The 22836-nt window shown below is 36.6% G+C and overlaps 1 protein-coding gene across 1 annotated transcript in view; it reads right to left on the reverse strand.

Moving 5' to 3' along the window:
- Window positions 1-10415, reverse strand: part of LOC131677929 (isocitrate dehydrogenase [NADP], mitochondrial-like) — a 73120-nt gene extending 62705 nt beyond the window's left edge. Inside the window, exon 1 of the mRNA XM_058958028.1 lies at window positions 10115-10415. Within this exon, the coding sequence (XP_058814011.1) occupies window positions 10115-10211 (97 nt within the window). The 5' untranslated portion in view covers window positions 10212-10415. The remainder of the gene's footprint in view (window positions 1-10114) is intronic.
- Between the last annotated feature and the right edge of the window lie 12421 nt (window positions 10416-22836).

Genomic DNA, 22836 nt, shown 5'->3' on the forward strand with positions numbered 1-22836 from the left:
CATCCCTATATGCTGGATGCTTTGGGGGCATTTAAGAAAGTGAGGTTAGCTGCTTTAATCTTTTAGATTGTTGGGGCAAAGCGAATGAAAGTCCTGTAAGAAACATTTCACCGCAAAAATACAAGGTGTATTGCTTAAAGGACTTTCATTCGCTTTGCCCCAACAAATCTCGTTACATAAGTTTTGGAAGACTATTTAATTAAACAAGATAGGACAACAAGTCATACGGCCATTGTAACCATCGATTTATCGAAGACAATGTTTTATAAGTGAATCATACTGAAAAAGACTATTTAATTTATTGAATCAATGGTACATAGATTGGCTAGAACAAAAAAGTGAAAAAATCGCGGTTTTGACATTTTTCACAAAAATTACTATAATTTTGCAAATTTTTAACCGATTTGAAAAAAATCAAATGTTAAAAGTTTAACCCTCAAAAAGGCACGCGCGTCTTCCAGGCCCGACGGCTATCGATTTGTTAGTTACAAAGCGTTATGCATGCAATAAGAGCTTGAGCATGGAAATTCCATTAACTGAAGCTAAAATTTATTGAAAAAGTAAGATATTACGGAAATATCACGTATGGTGTGCTTCATAAAATCGAATAAACTTTTTACATGCACAAAAAGGCAAGGAGGGCTTTGCAGGCCCGCTAGGTATTCCGACATCAACTGTGCATACTGGTGATGCAAATAATATTGCTGGCACGTATGTTTGCATCCAAAAATCAATTTTGATGAATTGATTTCAATTTTTTCCAAATATTTCCTAACCTTTAACGAACTTATCTTTGATTAAGTTAAAATACATTTACCATTTATTTGTGTCCTGTAATTTTTCTCACGTAAACGCTTGCCAATGTACCCAGAACTGTGCACGCATACTAGACCGGCACCTTTTCTGAACTTTTTTCAGAAAACTGTTAAATCAAGTGTTGATTAGCTCTACAAACCATATGCCACTTATGAGCTTTTTCCTATAGCTCTAGATCACTCACAAGAGTTTTTAAGTTTCTATGGTGAAATATACCTAAGGAAAATCGGAAACAAGAAATCAAAATTCAATAAAAAATTCCCACAGTTACTCTGCATACCTCAAAACTTCAGGTGGTGTATCTTTTTAATAACGAACAACTTTGTTGAAAGTTGTATAATGATTAGAGGTTATTTAGCTTCGAAGATTAGAAGAATTTTTGAACATGTCCTATTATAAGCATGTGCGAGAAAGAGAGAAAGCATTTAACATTATAGTACAATATCATTTTACCACAAAGTTGGATCAATTTGCAGTCTTCTGCAATGTTAATCCTTTCATATTTAGTTATACATCTAAGTATTTTGGCTACATTTCTAGCCTGTGATAAAACAAGATATTGCTCGACATTTTCGAACAGTGGTAATTATGTAATTACATATTTTAACTTTTGGCTTCACCCAATGCTTACTCCAGCTAATCCCAAGGGTGAGTATTCATCAGGGATTCGTATTTTTATGAGAATTTGACTTTATTAGTATATAGCATAGCAAGTAATTACAAGCGTGAGCTTTAATTTTGAATCCTTTAAAATATTCTGAAACAATCTACTAGCCCTTCATTTTTCGCTTATATGTTGATTTTTACAGTTTATTCTACATTGTCCAAAAAATTTGAGGAGAGAAAAATCATTCAAGCGCTCGAAAAGTTCGTATTACTGAACAAAATTGATCAATATGCTTTGGATTTTTCATGCTTTTACTGTAAGAGGGTATAAAATTTTAACGGGCCTTAGAGACCCGGATTGCCTTTTAGCGTTAGTTAGCTTGCCTTCACAAGGGTCAATGAATGGTATAGAAACGGTAAAAAATAGAATTTCGACTTTTAAAAAAATGCAATCATTTGAAAGACTAAAAGTTGAAAAAATTGGGTTTGGAAAATACCACGAAATGGAATGGAAATTGAAATAAAAGAATTATTTCTGACTAGTAAATACATTGATAACACACAACGCTACTGTTACAGCAATCTGTGCACAAAATATTCTTTATTTTAATGTAGAATACATTTAAGCTTTCAATATAGGGGTCCCGTTTCAAAATATCGGCTGCGACGCCACGTCAGATTTGGAACGTTAATAACTTTTATCATACTTAACAGAATGATTTGATTTTTAGGCCAATTTGTTGAAAATATGTTCCTCTATGCTGTATTAAAATTTGAAGTATGTATAACATGCACTAATAACAAAAAAATGTGTTTTGAAAAATCTTTCGAAAATGACTCGGAAAAGTAAAAATTTTCAGCCCATCCCGCACAGAGCCGTCACTATAGTGGACCAACCGAACAATAAAATAATGAAAAGTTTATATATAGGTCCACTACATGTTTGTTCCTATGATTATTCGCATTGGGTTGCTTGACGAGAGCAGTTTGTGGGGGAAAGACGGCATATTCCTTTGGTTAGGCCATTAGAAGCCGGGCGGAAAGGAAAGGCTCATGCACGGCACGAGAACGAACGAGAAAGCGGTAGTAATGCGTATTAGCGCGATTATATAAATATCTGTCGGTCGGTTTTTCTCATCATTCGTATTCGTTCAAGCACTAGCAAGCAGCCAGTCCACCGAAGGAAAGCAGTTGGCGATGACGACGGTCGGAAAAAGTGCCCCAGCTACTGGTGACTCATCGCAACCTGATCAAGAACTGTCGCCATGCAAGAATTTCGCCCCAACTAAAGGGCAACAGAGCAACTAATCTGTAGGCTATCATTCCAGCGTCTGGTTCGTGAGATTGTACAGGACTGTAAAGTCGAGCTACGCGTACAAAGCTCAGTCGTAATAATGCCCCGAGAAGCCAACGATGCCTACTTGGTCGGTTTGTTCGAGAATGCAAAATAGTGCGCCAAGCGCATAACTTTCAGGCAAAATACATTAAACTGGTTCACCGTGTCCGCAGGGAGTGCGTCTGAATTATGCTCCCGCAATAAAACAATAAATCGTTCTTTACAGGACCAATTAATTGTGTTCTAATAAGAGTTAAACTGAAATTTACATTTTATGGTGTATAACAAATAATTTTCAGAAAGCTATATAAGAAATACGATGTGTGGAAAGAAAGAAAGAGAATTTAAATTATCCTCTCTCGCTCGTTTTCGTGCACTGCTTTTCCATTCCTTTCTGCTGCTAATACCATCATAATTAAAACGAATGTGGGTGTTCCCCCACCATCCCATGGCCAGTATCAGCGCTAACAAATAAGACAAAAGAATTTAAATTTGTGAAAATCTTTTCCTTCCTTCTTTTCAAATCTGCAATATTCTTTGAAAATATTGTTGGAATGTTGTTATCGAAAAACTGAACATGCAAGTTTGCTAGCACTGGCCACTAGATTGAAGGCGATGGAAAGACAGAATATTTGTTTTGGTTATGCTAGTATTGGTAGCCGAACGGAAAGGAAAGGCACAGGAATGGCACGAAAACGAGCGAGAGAACGATAGTAGTGCTTTCTCGAGTTTTCATATATGAATATTGGTCGGTCGGTTTTTCTCATCATTCGTATTCGTTCAAGCACTAGCAAGCACCCGAGCAAATACTCATGGGTTCAAACACCACATACCCCCTTGAAAAGACCTTGAATATGGTCCGTGACAAAATTCACAACCATAAATACACCATAAAATGGTCTCAATAACCCATAAATACACCAACATATGGTATTTTTTATGGGATCTATCGGACCATGGTGATGGTGTTTTCATGGTTTGAACCCATTTCAATCACCCATGCCAAACCCCATGACCATGGGGGTATTATGGGCTTCTCGTTTGCTCGGGCAGCCAGTCCACCGGAGGAAAGCTGTTGGCAATGATGGCGGTCCGCAAAAGTGCCCCAGCTACTGGTGGCCCATCGCAACCAACTACCGATCAGGAACTGTCGCCATGCCAGTATTTCGCCCCAACTAAAGGGCAACGGAGCAAGTAATCCGCTGGATAACATACCAGCGTCTGGTTCGTAAGGTTGTGTATTACTTCAAAGTCGAGCTACGCTTACAAAACTTAGCCGTAATGAAGCCAGTGATGCCTACTTGGTCGGTTTGTTTGAGGATACAAAATAGTGCGCCAAGTACGTAACTTTCTCGCAAAAGAAATCAAACTGGCGCACAGTGTCCGCTGGGAGGGGGCGTAAATTACAATAAAAGCAACGGTTCTTTTCAGGACCAATCAATTGTGTTCTAGTGAGAGTTAAACTGAAACTTTCATTTTAAGATGTGTAACAAATTTTCAACAAGCAACATAATACGTTGTGTGGAAAGAATTAGCTTGCACACGGAACAAAAATTTAAATTATCCTCTCACTCGTTTCGTGCACTGCTTTTCCATTCCTTTCTACTGCTATTATCAGTATTACCAAAACGAATGTGCGTGTTCCCTCACCATCCCTCTAGTGATCAGTGTTGCTTTAATTGCATGTGTTTAAGAGAAACGTTGAACTCGCATGCTTCTATTCGAGCTTTTTGTCAGCCTCCGTGAACTAACTGCATTAAATGATTTTGTGCAGCTCCGTGCTAGTAGCAAACAAAATGGCTCTACTAGTGTCTGATTCGTGAGATTGTGCAGGATTTCAAAGTCGGGCTAAGCTTATAAAGTTCAGCCGTAATGGTACCCGAAGAAGCCAGTCTTGTCGTTTTGTTCGAGGCTACAAAACAGTTCGCCAGGCACGTAACTATCATACCAAATATATCCCACGATCCAGCGCATCACCATCAATACCAACGCCGATACCAAAGGTTCTTTTCAGAACCATAGATAATTATTTGAAAATTTCCCATTCAAACGTGATTCTGTTGAATATTATTAGATTTAAATTAACGTCTCGAATTGAAATCACGACGCTCCGGTTATGTCACAGACATTACCCACCCATCTTTTTTTATTGTGACCACGACTAACAGTTTAATATAGACACCCCATTTCAATATTTCGTAAGGAACAGAAGGTCGAGATTGGAAAGTTTGTAACTTTCATTGTACTTAACCAAATTACACAATGTTCGCACTAATGATTCAGAAATATGACCAGGAATCTTCTATTTGATTTGTAAGTATGTATAATTTACACGAATAAATAAAAATTGATTTTCAGGAATCAATTATTATCTGTTCTGCCATTGGCCAGTACTATGCGACTTCCTCATGCTAACAATTCATTTCATCGTTAGCCATCTCCCTCACCAAGGCCAACAACGCCAACAAAAACGGTCCTTTTCAGGACCACCATCATTTTTGTAAAGAATAATTTGAAATATTCCTCGCCCAAATCACCTTTTGTCCGAAAATTCCAATAAGTATCAGCATATTTGAAGAACGTGTTCCTTATGTATTCTATATCTCTCCGGTTATGTCGCAGACATTACCCACCCATCTTTTTAAATTCGTTTATTTGACACGGCTCATAGCGGTAGCTTAACAGAGCCGTGAATCTTTTATATGTTTACAAATGTACAAATTATCTGGACGTCTGTTTGCTGCCGTGGTCCGTCACTTTCTGTCCATCTCGATGGCCGCCTTTTTCACTCCACCAAACAACCACTAAAAAACACACCGCCGCATAGCTGTCATTGCCATGGTACAGCATAGTTAGCAATCACTTTTACAGCGAGAGGAGAGCGGAGACCTACCTAAACCCTATGTTACTAATTCACAAACGTAAAACAAAAATTATCGTACAGATAATAAAACCGTTCACAAACGCGAAAATGAACAAAAATTTACAACTAAATGTGAACGGTACCGAACAGCGGTGAGCATAATTTTACGTAAATAATACACTCTACGGAGTGTATACGCAAAAAAGGGTATATTTCCACCCAGTGCAAAATTGTTACCCTGGCGGGTTACAACATCTTAAAATGAAAGTTTCAGTTTAACTCTCACTAGAACACAATTGATTGGTCCTGAAAAGAACCGTTGCTTTTATTGTAATTTACGTCCCCTCCCAGCGGACACTGTGAGCCAGTTTGATTTCTTTTGCGAGAAAGTTACGTACTTGGCGCACTATTTTGTATCCTCAAACAAAACGACCAAGTAGGCATCACTGGCTTCATTACGGCTAAGTTTTGTAAGCGTAGCTCGACTTTGAAGTAATACACAACCTTACGAACCAGACGCTGGTATGTTAGCCAGCGGATTACTTGCTCCGTTGCCCTTTAGTTGGGGCGAAATACTGGCATGGCGACAGTTCCTGATCGGTAGTTGGTTGCGATGGGCCACCAGTAGCTGGGGCACTTTTGCGGACCGTCATCATTGCCAACTGCTTTCCTCCGGTGGACTGGCTGCCCGAGCAAACGAGAAGCCCATAATACCCCCATGGTCATGGGGTTTTGCATGGGTGTTTGAAATGGGTTCAAACCATGAAAACACCATCACCATGGTCCGGTAGATCCCATAAAAAATACCATATGTTGGTGTATTTATGGGTTATTGAGACCATTTTATGGTGTATTTATGGTTGTGAATTTTGTCACGGACCATATTCAAGGTCTTTTCAAGGGGGTATGTGGTGTTTGAACCCATGAGTATTTGCTCGGGTGCTTGCTAGTGCTTGAACGAATACGAATGATGAGAAAAACCGACCGACCAATATTCATATATGAAAACTCGAGAAAGCACTACTATCGTTCTCTCGCTCGTTTTCGTGCCATTCCTGTGCCTTTCCTTTCCGTTCGGCTACCAATACTAGCATAACCAAAACGAATATTCTGTCTTTCTGCGGACACGGTGAACCAGTTTAATGTATTTTGCCTGAAAGTTATGCGCTTGGCGCACTATTTTGCATTCTCGAACAAAACGACCAAGTAGGCATCGTTGGCTTCTCGGGGCATCATTACGACTGAGCTTTGTACGCGTAGCTCGACTTTGCAGTCCTGTACAATCTCACGAACCAGACGCTGGAATGATAGCCTACAGATTAGTTGCTCTGTTGCCCTTTAGTTGGGGCGAAATTCTTGCAGGGCGACAGTTCCTGATCAGGTTGCGATGAGTCACCAGTAGCTGGGGCACTTTTTCCGACCGTCGTCATCGCCAACTGCTTTCCTTCGGTGGACTGGCTGCTTGCTAGTGCTTGAACGAATACGAATGATGAGAAAAACCGACCGACAGATATTTATATAATCGCGCTAATACGCACTACTATCGCATTCTCGCTCGTTCTCGTGCCGTGCATGAGCCTTTCCTTTCCGTCCGGCTTCTAATAGCCTAACCAAAGGAATATGCCGTTTTTCCCCCACCAACTGCTCTCGTCAAGCAACCCAATGCGAATAATCATAGGAACAAACATGTAGTGGACCTATATATAAACTTTTCATTATTTTATTGTTCGGTTGGTCCACTATAGTGACGGCTCTGTGTGGGATGGGCTGAAAATTTTCACTTTTCCGAGTCGTTTTCGAAAGATTTTTCAAAACACATTTTTTTGTTATTAGTGCATGTTATACATACTTCAAATTTTAATACAGCATAGAGGAACATATTTTCAACAAATTGGCCTAAAAATCAAATCATTCTGTTAAGTATGATAAAAGTTATTAACGTTCCAAATCTGACGCGGCGTCGCAGCCGATATTTTGAAACGGGACCCCTATATTGAAAGCTTAAATGTATTCTACATTAAAATAAAAATATTTACAAATGTAAAAATAAAAATATAAATAAATATTATTATAATATTGGATCTCGTGCGCGCAACTTTTTATTGCGAGCGGAGACCTTCTTTCGCGGGGTTTGCTGGCAATCTGCAAGAAGGGGGGGGGGGGGGGGGTTGGGGTCATTTAATTCTTTTTTGTTTTTCACGTCCAGGTCGAAGCCGGCTTGGTGTCCGCGATCAGATGTTTTTCTCTGTTTCTTGCACTTATTGTTGACCAGTGTAAATCTGTCTCTGTTATTGTTATCCTTGCCGATGTTGCTTACAGTTGATTTTGCGGTGCTGGATGCTTCTTTTATGGTTGTCATTATGGTCTGTGCAACTGCTGCCACAAATTTGGCCACCGTTTGTGGTTCAGGCATTGGTATTGAAAACTCTGTTTTGGGTTGGTTTGCCGTATATGAGTTGGCAATCGGTTGAGATGCGTCTTCCTCTCCCTCTTCTGCGCAAGGTTGTCTATGATATGCTGTTTGATTACAACACTTGCATGTAGGGTTTGCCCCTCATGGGTGCATAGCGTAGTTTGTTTAATTGTAGTTCCGTGAGTTTTGAGTTTTATTGTCAAGTAGGAGGGTATGGGCCTTTTGACCCGCATCCTCACTACAAAACGCCGTTAGGAGTACCCGGGAAGAAGTTTCTCCAAGTGTTAGGTGTTACGGATTCTACTTCTCCGTATTGCGACATGCATTTTGCAATTGGCTCATGAGGGATACGAGGTGATAGGTCTTTACATCTATATAATCATTTTCAATATAACCGGGAATCTTAATTCCAACGTTGTCACTTTCAACCACGTGTTTTAAGTTGTTCTGCAAAATGAAACGCTCAGCTTGTGCTAACGTGTTGAATGATATTAACACTGCACTGCGAAGATGATGATACTGAAGGTACAACACTTCCGTAAGTCTAAGTTGTATTTTTACCTTCGAAAGGTATTCCACTTCACAAAAACTCGGGCGCGTTGAACAAAATTTCAAGTCAACGACCGCGGCGTTGGGTCGAAGTAGAGCTTTTTCGTCAACTTTACTCATGGTAACAAGAATAATCCGATGCTTCCTTTGTTCTCGAGACAATGTACACTAGATCGAGAGGCCTGTTGTTCACTTGGCTCGATTGTAGGTCTGACAGCGGCAGAGGTAGAAAGTAGATTGATCAAATTATTCTTGCAAGCCATTATTTTGCAAAATTATAAAAATAGAAAGTAAAAATCTTTTTTTTCTACTTCAATTTTTAATGAAATTTATTGAATAAATTATTAAATTTGTTGAACAGATCACTGATTTCAAATTATTGCATACAAAAATTATCAAGCGAAAACGCTTTTATTTTTAAGCAAAACGTTAGAGTATTTTTCGAAGAACGATTTAAGCTAAAAATGTGGACAAATAAACAAAAAAATTCTATTCTGGCCATAGATTTGATATACTTACGCCACTATGCGACATGACAACCAGAACGATTTCGGTGAAAATTTTTGGCAACGCAACGCCGAAACAGTAGCTCCATCCGTATAATGAGTTACACATCATTACGTAACATGTCTCTCATAAAAGAACACTAATGTACTCTAGTAAAAGTCTAGACAAGATGAGTTTGACATATTCAAACGAGCAGAAGTTTTTTGTATTCAAATGAGCATGTTATATAAACGTTTCGAGTAGAAAGTACAGCGGTATTGGCTTACTTTGTGCTTAGGTTGACTTTATGAAAAGCAAATCGAAAAAACAACATTTTTCTAACAAATTGTTTGATAAACCATTCTATTTTCGTTGTTCGAGAATGAAACGAATTACGATCCGATTTCAAAGATTTTTCGTCGAAAATGCAGTCAATCTTTACAAAATATTAGATAAGGGACCATTCATTAATTAGGTAACGCAAAAATTGCCCAAAATTGACTCTTCCCTCCCCCCATGTAACAAATTGTCGCCCCCCTCCCCCTAAAAGCGTTACGCAATTTATGAATGGTCCCTAATTGTCAACTGTTCAACAAATTGAAGTTGCGTTGAAAAAATGATGAGCAGTGTTCGCCAAAAACATAGCACACCATTGGAAGTCTATTTTTCTCTCTGTCGAAAAATCGGAAACCGCAAAGATCACAAGGTGGTAGTAAATTTTGTGGTGCCCATAATTTTTTTTAGTTGTGAATCAATATCTTGAGGGTATATCCAATTACTGAAATGCAGTTTGCCTTGTATTTGACTAGACTTACTACCTATACTAGATTTCTTAAAAATATGTTTTAATTTATTGTAGCACCGCACTAATAATAGCACTAGTTGCCACTCACCCGACGATTCGGTTTGGCGCTGTTTTCGATAGTCTGAATATCCCACTGCTACTTCGATCCATTTTTTGCAACAGCAAAAACCGGTGCGTATACAGTTGACGATTTGCGTAGTGTTGCTATGTGGATGTGTCGAACTTGAAGAAAATACTCACATCTATTCCGGACCGATGTCACAGAAAGCGATGGCACAACAGTGTTGTTGAAGTTCACACTGATTAGTTTTCCAAATCTCGCCAAGGAACGAGCCATTTCCAGAAAATAACGAGTATTTTTGTGAAATAAATGCAACAATAACGAAAATTAGGGAAAATGTCGTACTTTTTATTTGAACTAAAATAATTATGAAAAGAAGTAAAAGCACAATTGATGAGTAGTGTCTGTTAACAAATATAGACGCAACAGAGTGCACGGATGAAAATTGACTGAACTAGTGGCCGCGGTAGCAATCGTGGCGAAGTGCCTTCCCCGTGCAAATCCGCGGTTACTATAGGCACTGAATAGCTGCTAGTAGTGGTGTACCAGGAGCCATGTATATCGACGTCGGCCGCTCTCTCTTTCGAGAGAGTAAAATTTATGCGTAGAACTTACACACATATGGTAGCGTGTGTTGTTTATGTGTACCGCTTTGTTTATTAAAAGACAAATGTAAGCAATGCGATCGAGAGGCCGAAATTTGCGCCAGGAATATTTAGAAGTGAAATTGTTACATGCTTACTATTAGATCGATTGCTGTCCATTAAACTTGAAAAAACAGTTTTCTTATAAGTCGAGAACTAAATTTTCACGGTCTTCATTTACGCGGATTATGAAATTTACGCGGTTTTCATGTTCGTGGATTTTGAAATTTACGCGGTATTCATTTACGCGTATTTTGAAATTTACGCGGTTTTCATTTACGCGGATTTTGAAATTTACGCGGTTTTCATTTACGCGGCCTGTATCCCCCGCGCCAAAAAAACCTGAGTGTATTTGTATGTAACCCGAAGCCAAAAAAGGCTTATTGTAAAAACAAATTGGCCGTTACTATTTATGCTGGAACGCAATAATAGGCTGCATATATCTCAATGGATCAGCCGTTATGAATGTATGTTGAATCAAAAAACTGATTTTTAATTTCCCCCACTTGCACTTTATGACTGCTCTGATAGTAGATACAGAATACTAGATTAGGATTGTCGCTAGCAGTGGTAGGAACATTATTGTTTTGATTCCGGGATACACCTGTCAAATGGGCCAAATAAAAATGCTAAAAGCTAATAATTTCTTTTAGCCAGCAAAACAATGGCCATTCTTGGCTGATGTATTTTCACTAATTAGAATGTACAAATTGTGTGAACCTGTATTGAATTTTAATGAATTTTAATTTCCTTGTAAGGTATATACATTTCATTTCATAACAATAACAGATAATAACAATAACAATAAGAGAAAATTTACACCGAGAAAATTCGTTATATTGAATACATTAATTTCACGATTGATTTTTTGAAATTTGTAGTAGCACATAAAATTATCTGTCACGCATAGATATCATGTGAAAACTAATGAAATTATAATAGTATGCCACATAAAAATTTGTTTCGTAGCAGATATCACATCATTTTTCTGTTTGCCTCTTGTTTATTCTGCTGTAAATTTTATGTATTGAACGTTTTCGGTCTTGAATGCATAAAAATCACAGCACAATGAACGAGACTAAAATGGAAAAAAAGGCAAACTCTGCATTTTACTAATTTGAAGTTTAACTAAACGGTTTGTGGATACAAGCAGGCCATATTTTTCTGTGTGTACCAGAAGTACGGACCAAAGACTTTTACTAGAGACTCGATACCTTGACAGATGTATACCAAAAGTAAAACAAATATGTTCCGAGGTAAAAACAATGGGAACACCAGCTACAATCCTAATCTAGTGTTCTGTATCTACTGTTCTGATTAATTGGTCAGTATCTTATGTAGTATAAAAGGTTTAATTCTGTGCCTGTAGTAAAGTGCACCCTCTTTAAAAAATATTTAGGTCTCGCAAGATGCATATAAATGGAGCGTTTCAATTCACTTGAATTCATATTGAAGAACATGTAAGAATATTAATCACAATGCACTAGTTTGTTCAGTCGAGCTTTACATCAAAAGAGACACAATTTTATTGTACGCGTCAAAATTCTATTATCAGGCAGAATGATAGGACAGAATGTTGTTTACGTGAGTGTAGCCTTTATGATTTATTTAAGCTAGACCAAGATGGAGAGAAAGGTGGGAACATTTGACACTTTTGATTGTATTAGTATTATACTTGCAAAATTAAGCATGGCGGCCGGGGGCCTTGAAGTAAATATAAACATCCGAACGAGCAGCCTGATTCTTTGGCGCACGATGAAAAGTGAGAAAAGGCCGAGCTTCACCTCGGATCTACCGATTAGAACACTTATGGACAATTTTACCTCGAAAAAAGCAGATTAAATTAACTATGACCGAACCGAAACTGAAAGGCCCACTACGTCTTTTGTTTGTGCTTTTCTTCTTTAGATTCTTTTGTTTTTTCGGCTCCAACAAAGAAAAATGCACACACCTGTATCCGTCTTGGAGCTAGACACTCCCGAATTTATCTAGGCTATTCTATTCATCCTATCCAGTTGAATACATTAGTCAGACCAGCGCACAGAGGAGCAACTGGTGTCGAATCTTGGCCAAAAATTTTTGCTGCTTGTGGTATTACATTGTAGATCCGATTTTATCATCCCCTGATTTTGTCTGCCCAGAATTTGTAAGCTGTAATTTTGATGAGCTCTAGTAGACGAACCAAGTCAAATCCCTTCTTAAGTTCGGTTTTCTTAAAGATCCAAAATGTGCATAAATAATTTTTTTTCACACCGTAAGGGATCAAGAGAAATTTATAAGTACTAAATAATCAAAAAGGATTATGAGGCTATGTCAAGGGGCTAAAGATAAATATTTAAACAGCTTAGATTCATTAAGAAAAAAGAAAAAATATGTCCTGATTTTAGTTTTTCGTACAATTTTGCATCTATCCACCTACCAGTGCAGAAGTCGATTTTCTGTATTTCTCTGAGGGTCCATTCATAAATTACGTAACCCTTTTAGGGAGGAGGGGAACGGTACTGAAGATAAACAAATTAAAAAAAATTGTTGCGCACTAGGTGAAGAGGGAGATAATGAAATTTATAACATGTGAGTGTGAGAAGAGGTTCTGCTATTATTTGACAATCTCAAATTTAACTGCAACCGTTGGATTTGACGAGACTTCCAATTTAGACGAGGTGTTGTCAAAATTTTTTCAAATGCTCCATCTAGCAGTAGCTGTGCCAATTTGGAAACCATGAGAGGACTTTGCTTCATTTTCAGTTGATTGAAGGACACATTTTACCATTAATTTGGATATAACAGTTGTTTTGACAATGTTTTATTTCGGGTAGACAAACAGTGTTCAATGTTTGTAATTCATTTTGTTTCAAATCGACTCATTCAGTTATTGTTGGATCTCATTGCATAGTATAGCACGAGCACCTGCACAAATCGTAGATGGAGTTACAGAATTAAGCATATCCATTGTCATATCTGATTTCGCCACGATTTACCTTGGCGTAGACCCGCTCAACTCCACACATCTTTCCACGTCATTGCAAGCGTCAGTTATCATATATGACGAAGATATCAAAAGGGGAAAAAATGTGAGCTGGCGATTATATAAACTCATATGTTACAAATACTTAAAATTCTCGTGCGAGGTTGTGTGTTATAGCATCTACTAAAATCTTGACGCTAGCTCCACAAAAACAAAACCACGTTGAATTTTTAACACAGAAATTGCTTCAAAATTGTTGCCTTGAATTATGCGACTATGACCTGCCTCTATTGACTTGGTGAGGCTGGATTTGGTAGTCTCAACGAGCCAGATGCGGCAGCTTGAGGCTAGTTAAGATACAATGAATCTGCATCATCGATTGGAATAGGATCCAATCATCTGGATGTTTTCTCATCCAAGAAGCTCACCCAAGGGTGACGGCGGCAACTGCCCAAGTTCACCAGCTTCATAACAGGCAGTTGCATCAGCGATACTGAGTAGCATGTTCGAAGCGTACAGTATGACTCTATTCTAAAGCATGATAAGAGTGTTGATCATGCTAATCCAATTTGGTAGCTGTTTGTTTCCGTAGAGAATTCAGATGTTGATGATAGTATGGTAAAAGCCAATGTCTACGTTCAACTACGCCCAGGGGTCGATTTCTGATAGTTCGGATGAGTGAATGCTTCATTTGCAATTTCTCATTTGTGGTTTTTGGTATCCCTGGAGGCGTTGGAAACTCCTTGTTTCATCCTAATTTCCAAGATCAGGAGCTATTTCATTCGGCTTTTCGTTAGAGTTTCTTCGATCTGTTAGGCTTGGTAGTCCCTCGAAGGAGACATGCTATCGTTGCCAACATTAATATGCAAAAAAAAAATGAAAACCTAAGGCAATCATTCCTGGGTTAACCGGATAAGGACAGCCAAAATAAACAGCAATGATATTCAACATAAATGTATAGAATATGTGGAACGGACTTACCGGTATCCAGCATGTACAGATGATCCAACACCCGACACTGTCAAAACGCATCCCGCATCGCTCTCGGGGGAATGACGTGGTGGAAGCGCCTTTCACTGCGCTTGTAGTCCGAGTGTTAAAGTCGAGTAATCAATCGAATAGTATGGCATCCTGGTTAATAAGATGAATAAGGGACCGTCTACCCTACATTGGTGTGCCGTAACGTAAAAGTGCAGGAAATTTATTAAAATTCAATTTCGTTATCCTAACTCAATAAAGCAGTGCTTATCTGGATGAAAACATCTGTCAAGAAAATTCTCTTATTTATAAACAACGCTGCTAACCGTATTTTATCCGGTTCATTGTTAGTAGTGTTGTGACGTCGTAGTATTCAAGACAGTTGTGCTCTTTGCGAGCTGAGTTCAAGTTCATTAACCTTACTAACAGAATGAAATTTGCCAACATGAAGGAGGTATTATAATTTTTCTCAACTGTTGCATGTACAGAAATGCTCACGCATACTGTCACGTTTGCAGAGAACACTGATATGAAAATATTGACATATTAGATATTCGTTTAAAATACAGACCAAATGTATTTTTCAATTTACGTATATGTATTACCAACGAAGTAGGAAATGTATTGTTTCGTTTTAACGTATGATGGTGTGCATGGAAGCATTGCCTGTCCGTATAAAGTGAACAAGTGTCACAAATGTATATTCTTTCGAAGAGTTTTTCGTTTTCACAACCTGATAATCCATCAGCTCACAAAATATTTTGCTCTTTCGCTTTTACTGACTATAAGTATGTCACTATTTAGCTTTTTGTATGGTTTTCGTATGATTCTGACTTGCTTGACTTGCTAATTGAGTGACATAAACATAACGTATATAAAAAGCAGTGGCAATAGGAAAACAGAATGGTAGAGAGGAATATTTTTTCACGGCTTTTCATTCCCGCTGTTCCAGTTGTTCATTTTTCGATCTGTTTTCCTGATATCACTACTTTTTATACTTACTCGCTGTAGACCCGGTGCGCTTCGCTGCACCCATCGGAACAATTTATAAGAAATAGGGTATTTCGGGAGAGATGCTGCATAGTTCTAAAAATCAATCCGGCATCAAGGCAAACCATTCAATATTTGATGAAAGCGTTATATTTTTACCAATTGCGACAAGTATCTAAAGTACACTGAAATGGTTTATGCCATGAAAAAAATGCAAATTTCCACGAACATTTAAAAAAAGGTCAGTTAGGGAGAGATGTCGTGTGTGGATGAGACCGCACCGTGGTCACAAACTGAAAAATGGTGAACAAAATTATTTTAGCTCTCGTTGATAATTTCGTGATTTTAGGTGTCTTCAGCTAAGTTTCATGAAGTTTAATTACGCCCATAAATCGGCTAGCACCTTCATTTAAGGACGTACTCCCAATTCCAGAAACATTTTGTTCTTGAACGATATAAAAATATTTTGCTTTAGCAACTTTGTGTAACGGTTAAGTTAGAGTAACTTTATTAAGGGTACTATGGGTACTATTTATCTCTATTGTTTGTACGAGTGATATATATATATATATATATATATATATATATATATATATATATATATATATATATATATATATATATATATATATATATATATATATATATATATATATATATATATATATATATATATATATATATATATATATATATATATATATATATATATATATATATATATATATATATATATATATATATATATATATATATATATATATATATATATATATATATATATATGTGTGTGTGTGTGTGTTGGTAGGATCTCTAAAAGCAGTTTTTGATTGTTTCTCCGTTCAATGAATTTATATCACTTAGGTTTATTCTTGAAAACTTCGTTTTGAAAAATGCATCAATTCGTTGAAATTTTCGTTTTTATCCCAAAATTGACATCAATACAAATTAATTCGTTCGCGAAAATTAGTACCTCAAATTTTAAAAATAAACCGAAGTGACGATACATGTCACCCGTTCAAATATATAGACAAATAGACTAATAATCCTTTATGTTAGGTCCGTTAGTTTATTACTATACCTTATTAATAACTAGAATAACACGAAAGTAGTGGGAAAATTATGAAAAATGGCGTTTTCCGTTCGACTCTAGTAGATCCTGATCGATTTTTGTTAGCATTTGATTTTTATTGTACTACCAATTAGGTAAAAAAAAGTTCGAGAACACTAATTTAAGAAAAAGATCATATGATTTTGAAATCACCAATTTTGTTGGATATTAGAGTAAACGCTATTGAGAGTATGAACTTCAAATTGATTCAAAAAAAAATTGGCTCAGCACAACAAATATAACCCCTTTAGGAAAATTCAGTTTTCCCTAAACAATGGAAAAATTTAGATATGTTATTAACAGAGCATTAGCAATAATTCGTTTGTATGTCTATTTTATGGGCTATTTTCCGCTTTTCCATTGATTTAGTTTGAGATTTCTAGTACTGATGTTGTCCTATGTTGAATCCTGCCACTATCCCATGTAGCATGTGTTATCGCGAAGCATCAAGTTCTAAATGTTCTCAATCGATATAATATCCGAAATGGATGATAAGAGTTATAAGAAATGTCTCATCACACTGTTAGGTGGATTAAAAGCGTTTTCAATTCTTTTTACATTTCTTACAAAAGAAATATATAGGATTCGCTCAAACTTTGAAAACTTTGTCCTAGGCCCGGAAGGCCGAGTCTCATATACCAATCGACTCAGCTCGACAAATTGGAACAGTGTCTGTATATATGTGTGTGTGTTCACTAATGCCATGTAATTATCTCGACATTCAAATGAAAGGCCTAACGTGACAGTTTGACACTATTATTTTATTTTCAGAGCTTCAATATGGAGTCATTGTTGCTATACGTCAGACAATTGTTGATGTTCATGACGGTCTCGGTCTGACTATTTAGTAGCCGTATCCGTGTCCGCCGGTTTCAGGAAGATTTTCTAAACATCTTCCGCTTCTAGTTGATCCAAAATCCGGAGCAGTACGGATTCAGTTCAGCAATCGCTCGATGGTTTTGCATGAATAATTTTGAGTTTTTTCTCTGCCGGAGCAATGTAAAAGAATGCTATTAAATACGAAAACTTCTCGTAGATGAACGAAATGAATTCGTGCGACCAACGAGATTGTTCGTAATATACATAGACGTTTATTAAAATAAACAAAACATGTCGTTTCATTCACAAAAATTAATGTCGTTTTCAACGACAACATTCGTGCAATGTACACTAAATAAGTAAAATTCACGAAAACTTTCGTTCATCAAGCGACCATTTCTTCATATCACAATAAAATCGGTTTTGCCAGATCTGTTTTTTACATTTCTTATAAAAGAAATGCATAGAATTCGCTCAAACTTTCAAGATTTTTTCCGAGGCCCGGAGGGCCGAGTATTATATACCAATCGACTCAGCTCGACGATTTGGGACAATGTCTGTGTGTGTGTGTGTGTGTGTGTGTATGTGTATGTAACGGACAAATTCTCATTCGTGTTTCTCAGCAATGGCTGAACCGATCTTATCCAAACCAATTTTAAATGAAAGAACTAAAAAACAGTATGAACGCTATTAATTTGTTTTTGATTCTGATGTGTAGTTTCCAAGATTTGAATGTTTGAATGTGTAAAAATGGCGTTTTTTGCAGTTTTTTTAAATTATCTGCCGAAATTGACAACATAAATTAATTATATTTATATGTTTTAGACAGCTTTAACGAATACCTTTCGAACAAGCTATAGATTGTTGAAATCGGACTATTATCAAAAGAGATATTTAACATTAGATGCGGACGAAAGATTTTTATCATTTTCCATTGCCAGAAATATGACCAAAAACATGTAATCTATTATTAACGCCAAAACGGCTTATTTTAGGTCAATAGTATTTTCGAAGAATTTAATGGAGGTAATATGCCCTTTCTTTTGGTATTGTGCTTTTGCTGATTAATCCCGCTATGAGTGAGATATTTTCACAAATTTTCTTGGAAGTGATTATATCGAAATGATGTCTTCAGCAAATTTGTAGCTCTTACTTTTGCGAATAACTTTACTGAAGACTTTAAATATCTATTTTGAACATTTAAAAGTTATGGCTTGTTGTTTGTGGATTACTCTTTGACGCCTATTTATTGTTCAATATAGTAATAATCCATTGAAATAAGCTAAACATTATTTCGATAAAACGAATTTTGTATTTCATTTTACTATCTACAACCGCTAGAAATAATCACCGAACACTTCCAAGTTGTCTGGAAGGAACTTGATAACTTATAAGTACAAAAATGTTCATTTGTGCGAACCTTCTGACTGCAATTTTTCTAACTTATAACCATCGGTTCGATCTGGAACATATCGGAAAATGAAAAGCGAAATAAATAACTCCAAGGAACGGCGTAGCCAAGAGAAGGTTTTGGGGTATAACACCATACAACCCCCCCCCCCCCCACCACATCCAAAAAAATATTGGATTGAAGTTGAAAATTTATTGATGCAGACTGATTTAATTCAATATTACAATAACAATTATCTGATCCGTAGATTGATAACCTGTTGTTGTAAACATCATGAGGACTTTTGATAAATAGTCGGAATGGCGTCCTGATATGTAACTGATCTATTGGTCTTGATTTCACAGTTGTCGAATTGCATCAATATTAAATTCCTGCCTGAAAACATTCCAATAGAAAATTCCAGAGTTCTGTAATCAATCATAATCCTCAGATTTCTTTTCAAATTGAGCTCGCTTTTGTAATACTGTAATAAGGGTCTTTATTTAATAGGAAGCGAAGTTAAAATTGATTTAATGTCTATGAAACATAGAACTACTCACCAAGAAAAATGCATAACTTTCAACATTTGCTAAAAATGTTTTTGCCTTTCTCATTCACTCTAAAATTCGTCAATCTAATCCCGACCCGGAGGGCCGAGTGTCATATGCCAATCGACTGAGTTCGTCAAGATCGAAAAATGTCTGTGTGTATGTATGTGTGTATGTGTGTATGTAGAAAAAGTGTGACCTCTGTTTCTCAGAGATGGCTGGACCGATTTGCACAAAGTTAGTCTCAAATGAAAGGTACAACCTTCCCATCGGCTGCTATTGATTTTTTTTTATTGGTTGGACTTCCGGTTCCGGAGTTACGAGTTGAAGAGTGCAATCACACAGCAAATTCCCAAATAAACTGAAATGAAAAATTTTCAAAATCAAATTTGTATTTTTGATGCCAAATGACTTTAAAATGCATGAAACATTAAGATGTTTGACAAAAATTGACTTCTTTGGACTTTGGTACATTTTTGCCTTTCTCATATAGAAAGGTTATGCAATCACTCCAAAAATCGGCAATCATACCGACCCGGAGGGAGTATGCAGTGAGGGGTTGCTACTTTAAAATTAAAACTAGTTTAAAAGGACCTGGACCTCCCGGATCTTTCTCTATGATCCGCCGCTGGTTTCAAGCGATGTTTCAGTATCACATAGCATCTCAAGATCGTGGCTGTCGATCCATTGTATGTATGTGCAAATCGTACTGAACATGTAATATTCATTTCCACCATTGTATTGAACATAACCAGCCATGGAATCGTAGTCTGGACAAATGAGACAAGCACAATTGCACCACTAGGTGGATTAAAACAGTATGATCGATTTTCACCAAACCGAATTTCTGGCTACGCCGCTGATTTCAAGTAAGTAGAAACAAAGTCGTTCTACACTCGTTCAAAAGAAACTTCTTCGAATGCTGAATATCTAATATAACACATTGAAACCCCGATTTTATCAGCCAAATATGAACATATGTTTGATGGGCTCTAGCAGACGAACAAGACTGAATTCGAGTAAATCCTTTCTTGAGCATGTTTTCCTTATCATGAAGATATGCGAAATATGCGAAAATAAAAAGTTCATCATAATCAGAAATAGTTATCAGACTACATCAAGGAACGAGAATAATATTTTAACAGCTTCAGTTTAATATAAAGAAAAAAATTGCCCGATTTAGTCAATGTCCCCATTTTGTCAGCCTAAAATACACCATGAGACTGATAAAAATGGGTCTTTATTGTATGTATTATTCGCTGTGTTTCACATTAATAGGTACATTTCTTTTTTGGAGATTTTTTATTGCATCGAACTACAACAATTTTTAGGTAGTTTTCAAGGGGTTATTTTATAGACTTCTTCCAAAATTTGGCGAACCTATTCCAATTCGTATACCAATTAATTGGTATACTTAAGGGTTTATATATTGCAGATAGAGAAAATACTGAAATTTTCAGCTTTTTTCCTACACAATATTACGAAAGCTTATTAAACAATTTTTCCTAATAAGTTTGTGAAAATTATAAACTATTTGAAATTTTTTAATAGTTTAATTTTTTATTTAACCGTGATTTTTTAATAAATAGTGACCATCGCTTTACAACGCAGTCTATTTTTCATGGCTTGCGGTGAACACGATCTCTCGAATTGCTGAACTGAACATTATGGAATAGAAATTAATTTTTAGTATTCTTTACAGACCCGCTGGTGCCCTAAGACGATTTCGCTAGATTTTCAGAGCACTGTCCACCCATTGCATTAACGCAAGTGACGGAAGGTTATCGAAAAGTTTCGTGAAAATGAAAATTCCAGTAATGATGATGATTTTCCCAAACGATTCGTTTTCGTGAGGTTTTTATTTGTTCTTTGGCATTAGGATTAGCGATAATAATTCAAATCAAGGATACTACTGGAAAGTCACTTTCAGAAAAAGTCGATTTTTTCGCTTTCCCATTGATTTGGTTTGAGATTTCTAGCACTGATGTTGTCCTATGCTGATTTGAGCGATTCTCTGAGTCTTGCCACTATCCCATGTAGTATGTGTTATCAAAAACATCGCGAAGCATCAAGTTCTAAATGTTCTTAAACGATATAATATCCGAAGAGAGTGATAAGAGTTATAAGAAATGTCTCATCACACTGTTAGGTGGATTAAAAACGTTTTAACTAAAAAATCGGTGTTGTCAAACATCGATCCCAAAAGATCGAATGAAAAAATAAGAAGATAATAAATAATAATAATAAACACGAAATTTTTTCTAAGATGAACGAAATAAATTCGTGCGACCAACGAAGTCGTTTGTAATATACATAAACATTTATTGAACTAAACGAATTATTTAATTTTATTCGCGAAAAATAATGTCGTTATCAACGATAACACTCGTGCCATGTACACTAGATAAGTAAAAGTTACTAAAACTTTTGTTCATCAAGCGTCCATTTCTTCACGCCACAATCTTTATAGTCCTTAATAATGATGAGCAGGTTAAAATAGAATCGAATTTGCCAGATCGATCTTTTTAATTAATAGGGTGAAGTGCCTATTTTCACCATACTAAGGAGGGCGCCTCACTGAATCATTAAATACTCGGCCTACAAACAATGGAATGCGTAAAAACTGGCATCAACAGCTTTGCTTCGTTGTTAAGTACCAAGATAATAACATACATGTGCTGAAAACAGTGAAATTCTTGTGTTTGAGCGCAACGAAAACACGAATCGAGTGCCTCCATTGTTGCGCTACCATTTGACTCAATGCGTTGAACAAAGATGGCAGACACTGCTCTAACCAACGGCTTCAAATGGGTAGCGTTATAATAGAAACATAGCGATAATGGACTCATCACCCTAAATAATCGGTGCTGTCAAACATTGATCCTAAAATCGAATGCGACAAACGAAATCGTTTGTAATATACATAAACGATTATTAAAATACACAAAACATTTCGTTTCGTTCACGAAAAATAATGTCGTTATCAACGATTACATTCGTGCAATGTAAACTAAATAAGTAAAATTCGCCAAAATTTTCGTTCATCAAGCGGCAATTTCTTCGTACCACAGTAAAATCGATTTGGCCACATCTATTTTTTTAAATAAAAAAATCGATGTAGTCAAACATCGATTCCAAATGATCGACTGAAAACAATAAGAGGTTAATAATACGAAAACTGTTCTAAGATGTACAAAATGAATTCGTGCGACCAACGAAATCGTTTGCAATTTACACAACCGTTTGTTAAGATAAACGAAACATTTCGTTTCATTCCCAAAAAATAATGCCGTTTTCAACAATAACATTCATGTAATGTACACTAAATATGTAATATTTACGAAAACTTTCGTTCATCAAGCGGCCATTACTTCACACCACAATCTTTTTAGTCATCAATAGAAGGGAGCAGGTTGAATTAAAATTGATTTTGCCAGATCGATCCTTTTAGTTAGT

Source organism: Topomyia yanbarensis, chromosome 1 (assembly GCF_030247195.1).
Source record: "Topomyia yanbarensis strain Yona2022 chromosome 1, ASM3024719v1, whole genome shotgun sequence".
Taxonomy (NCBI): Eukaryota; Metazoa; Arthropoda; class Insecta; order Diptera; family Culicidae; genus Topomyia; species Topomyia yanbarensis.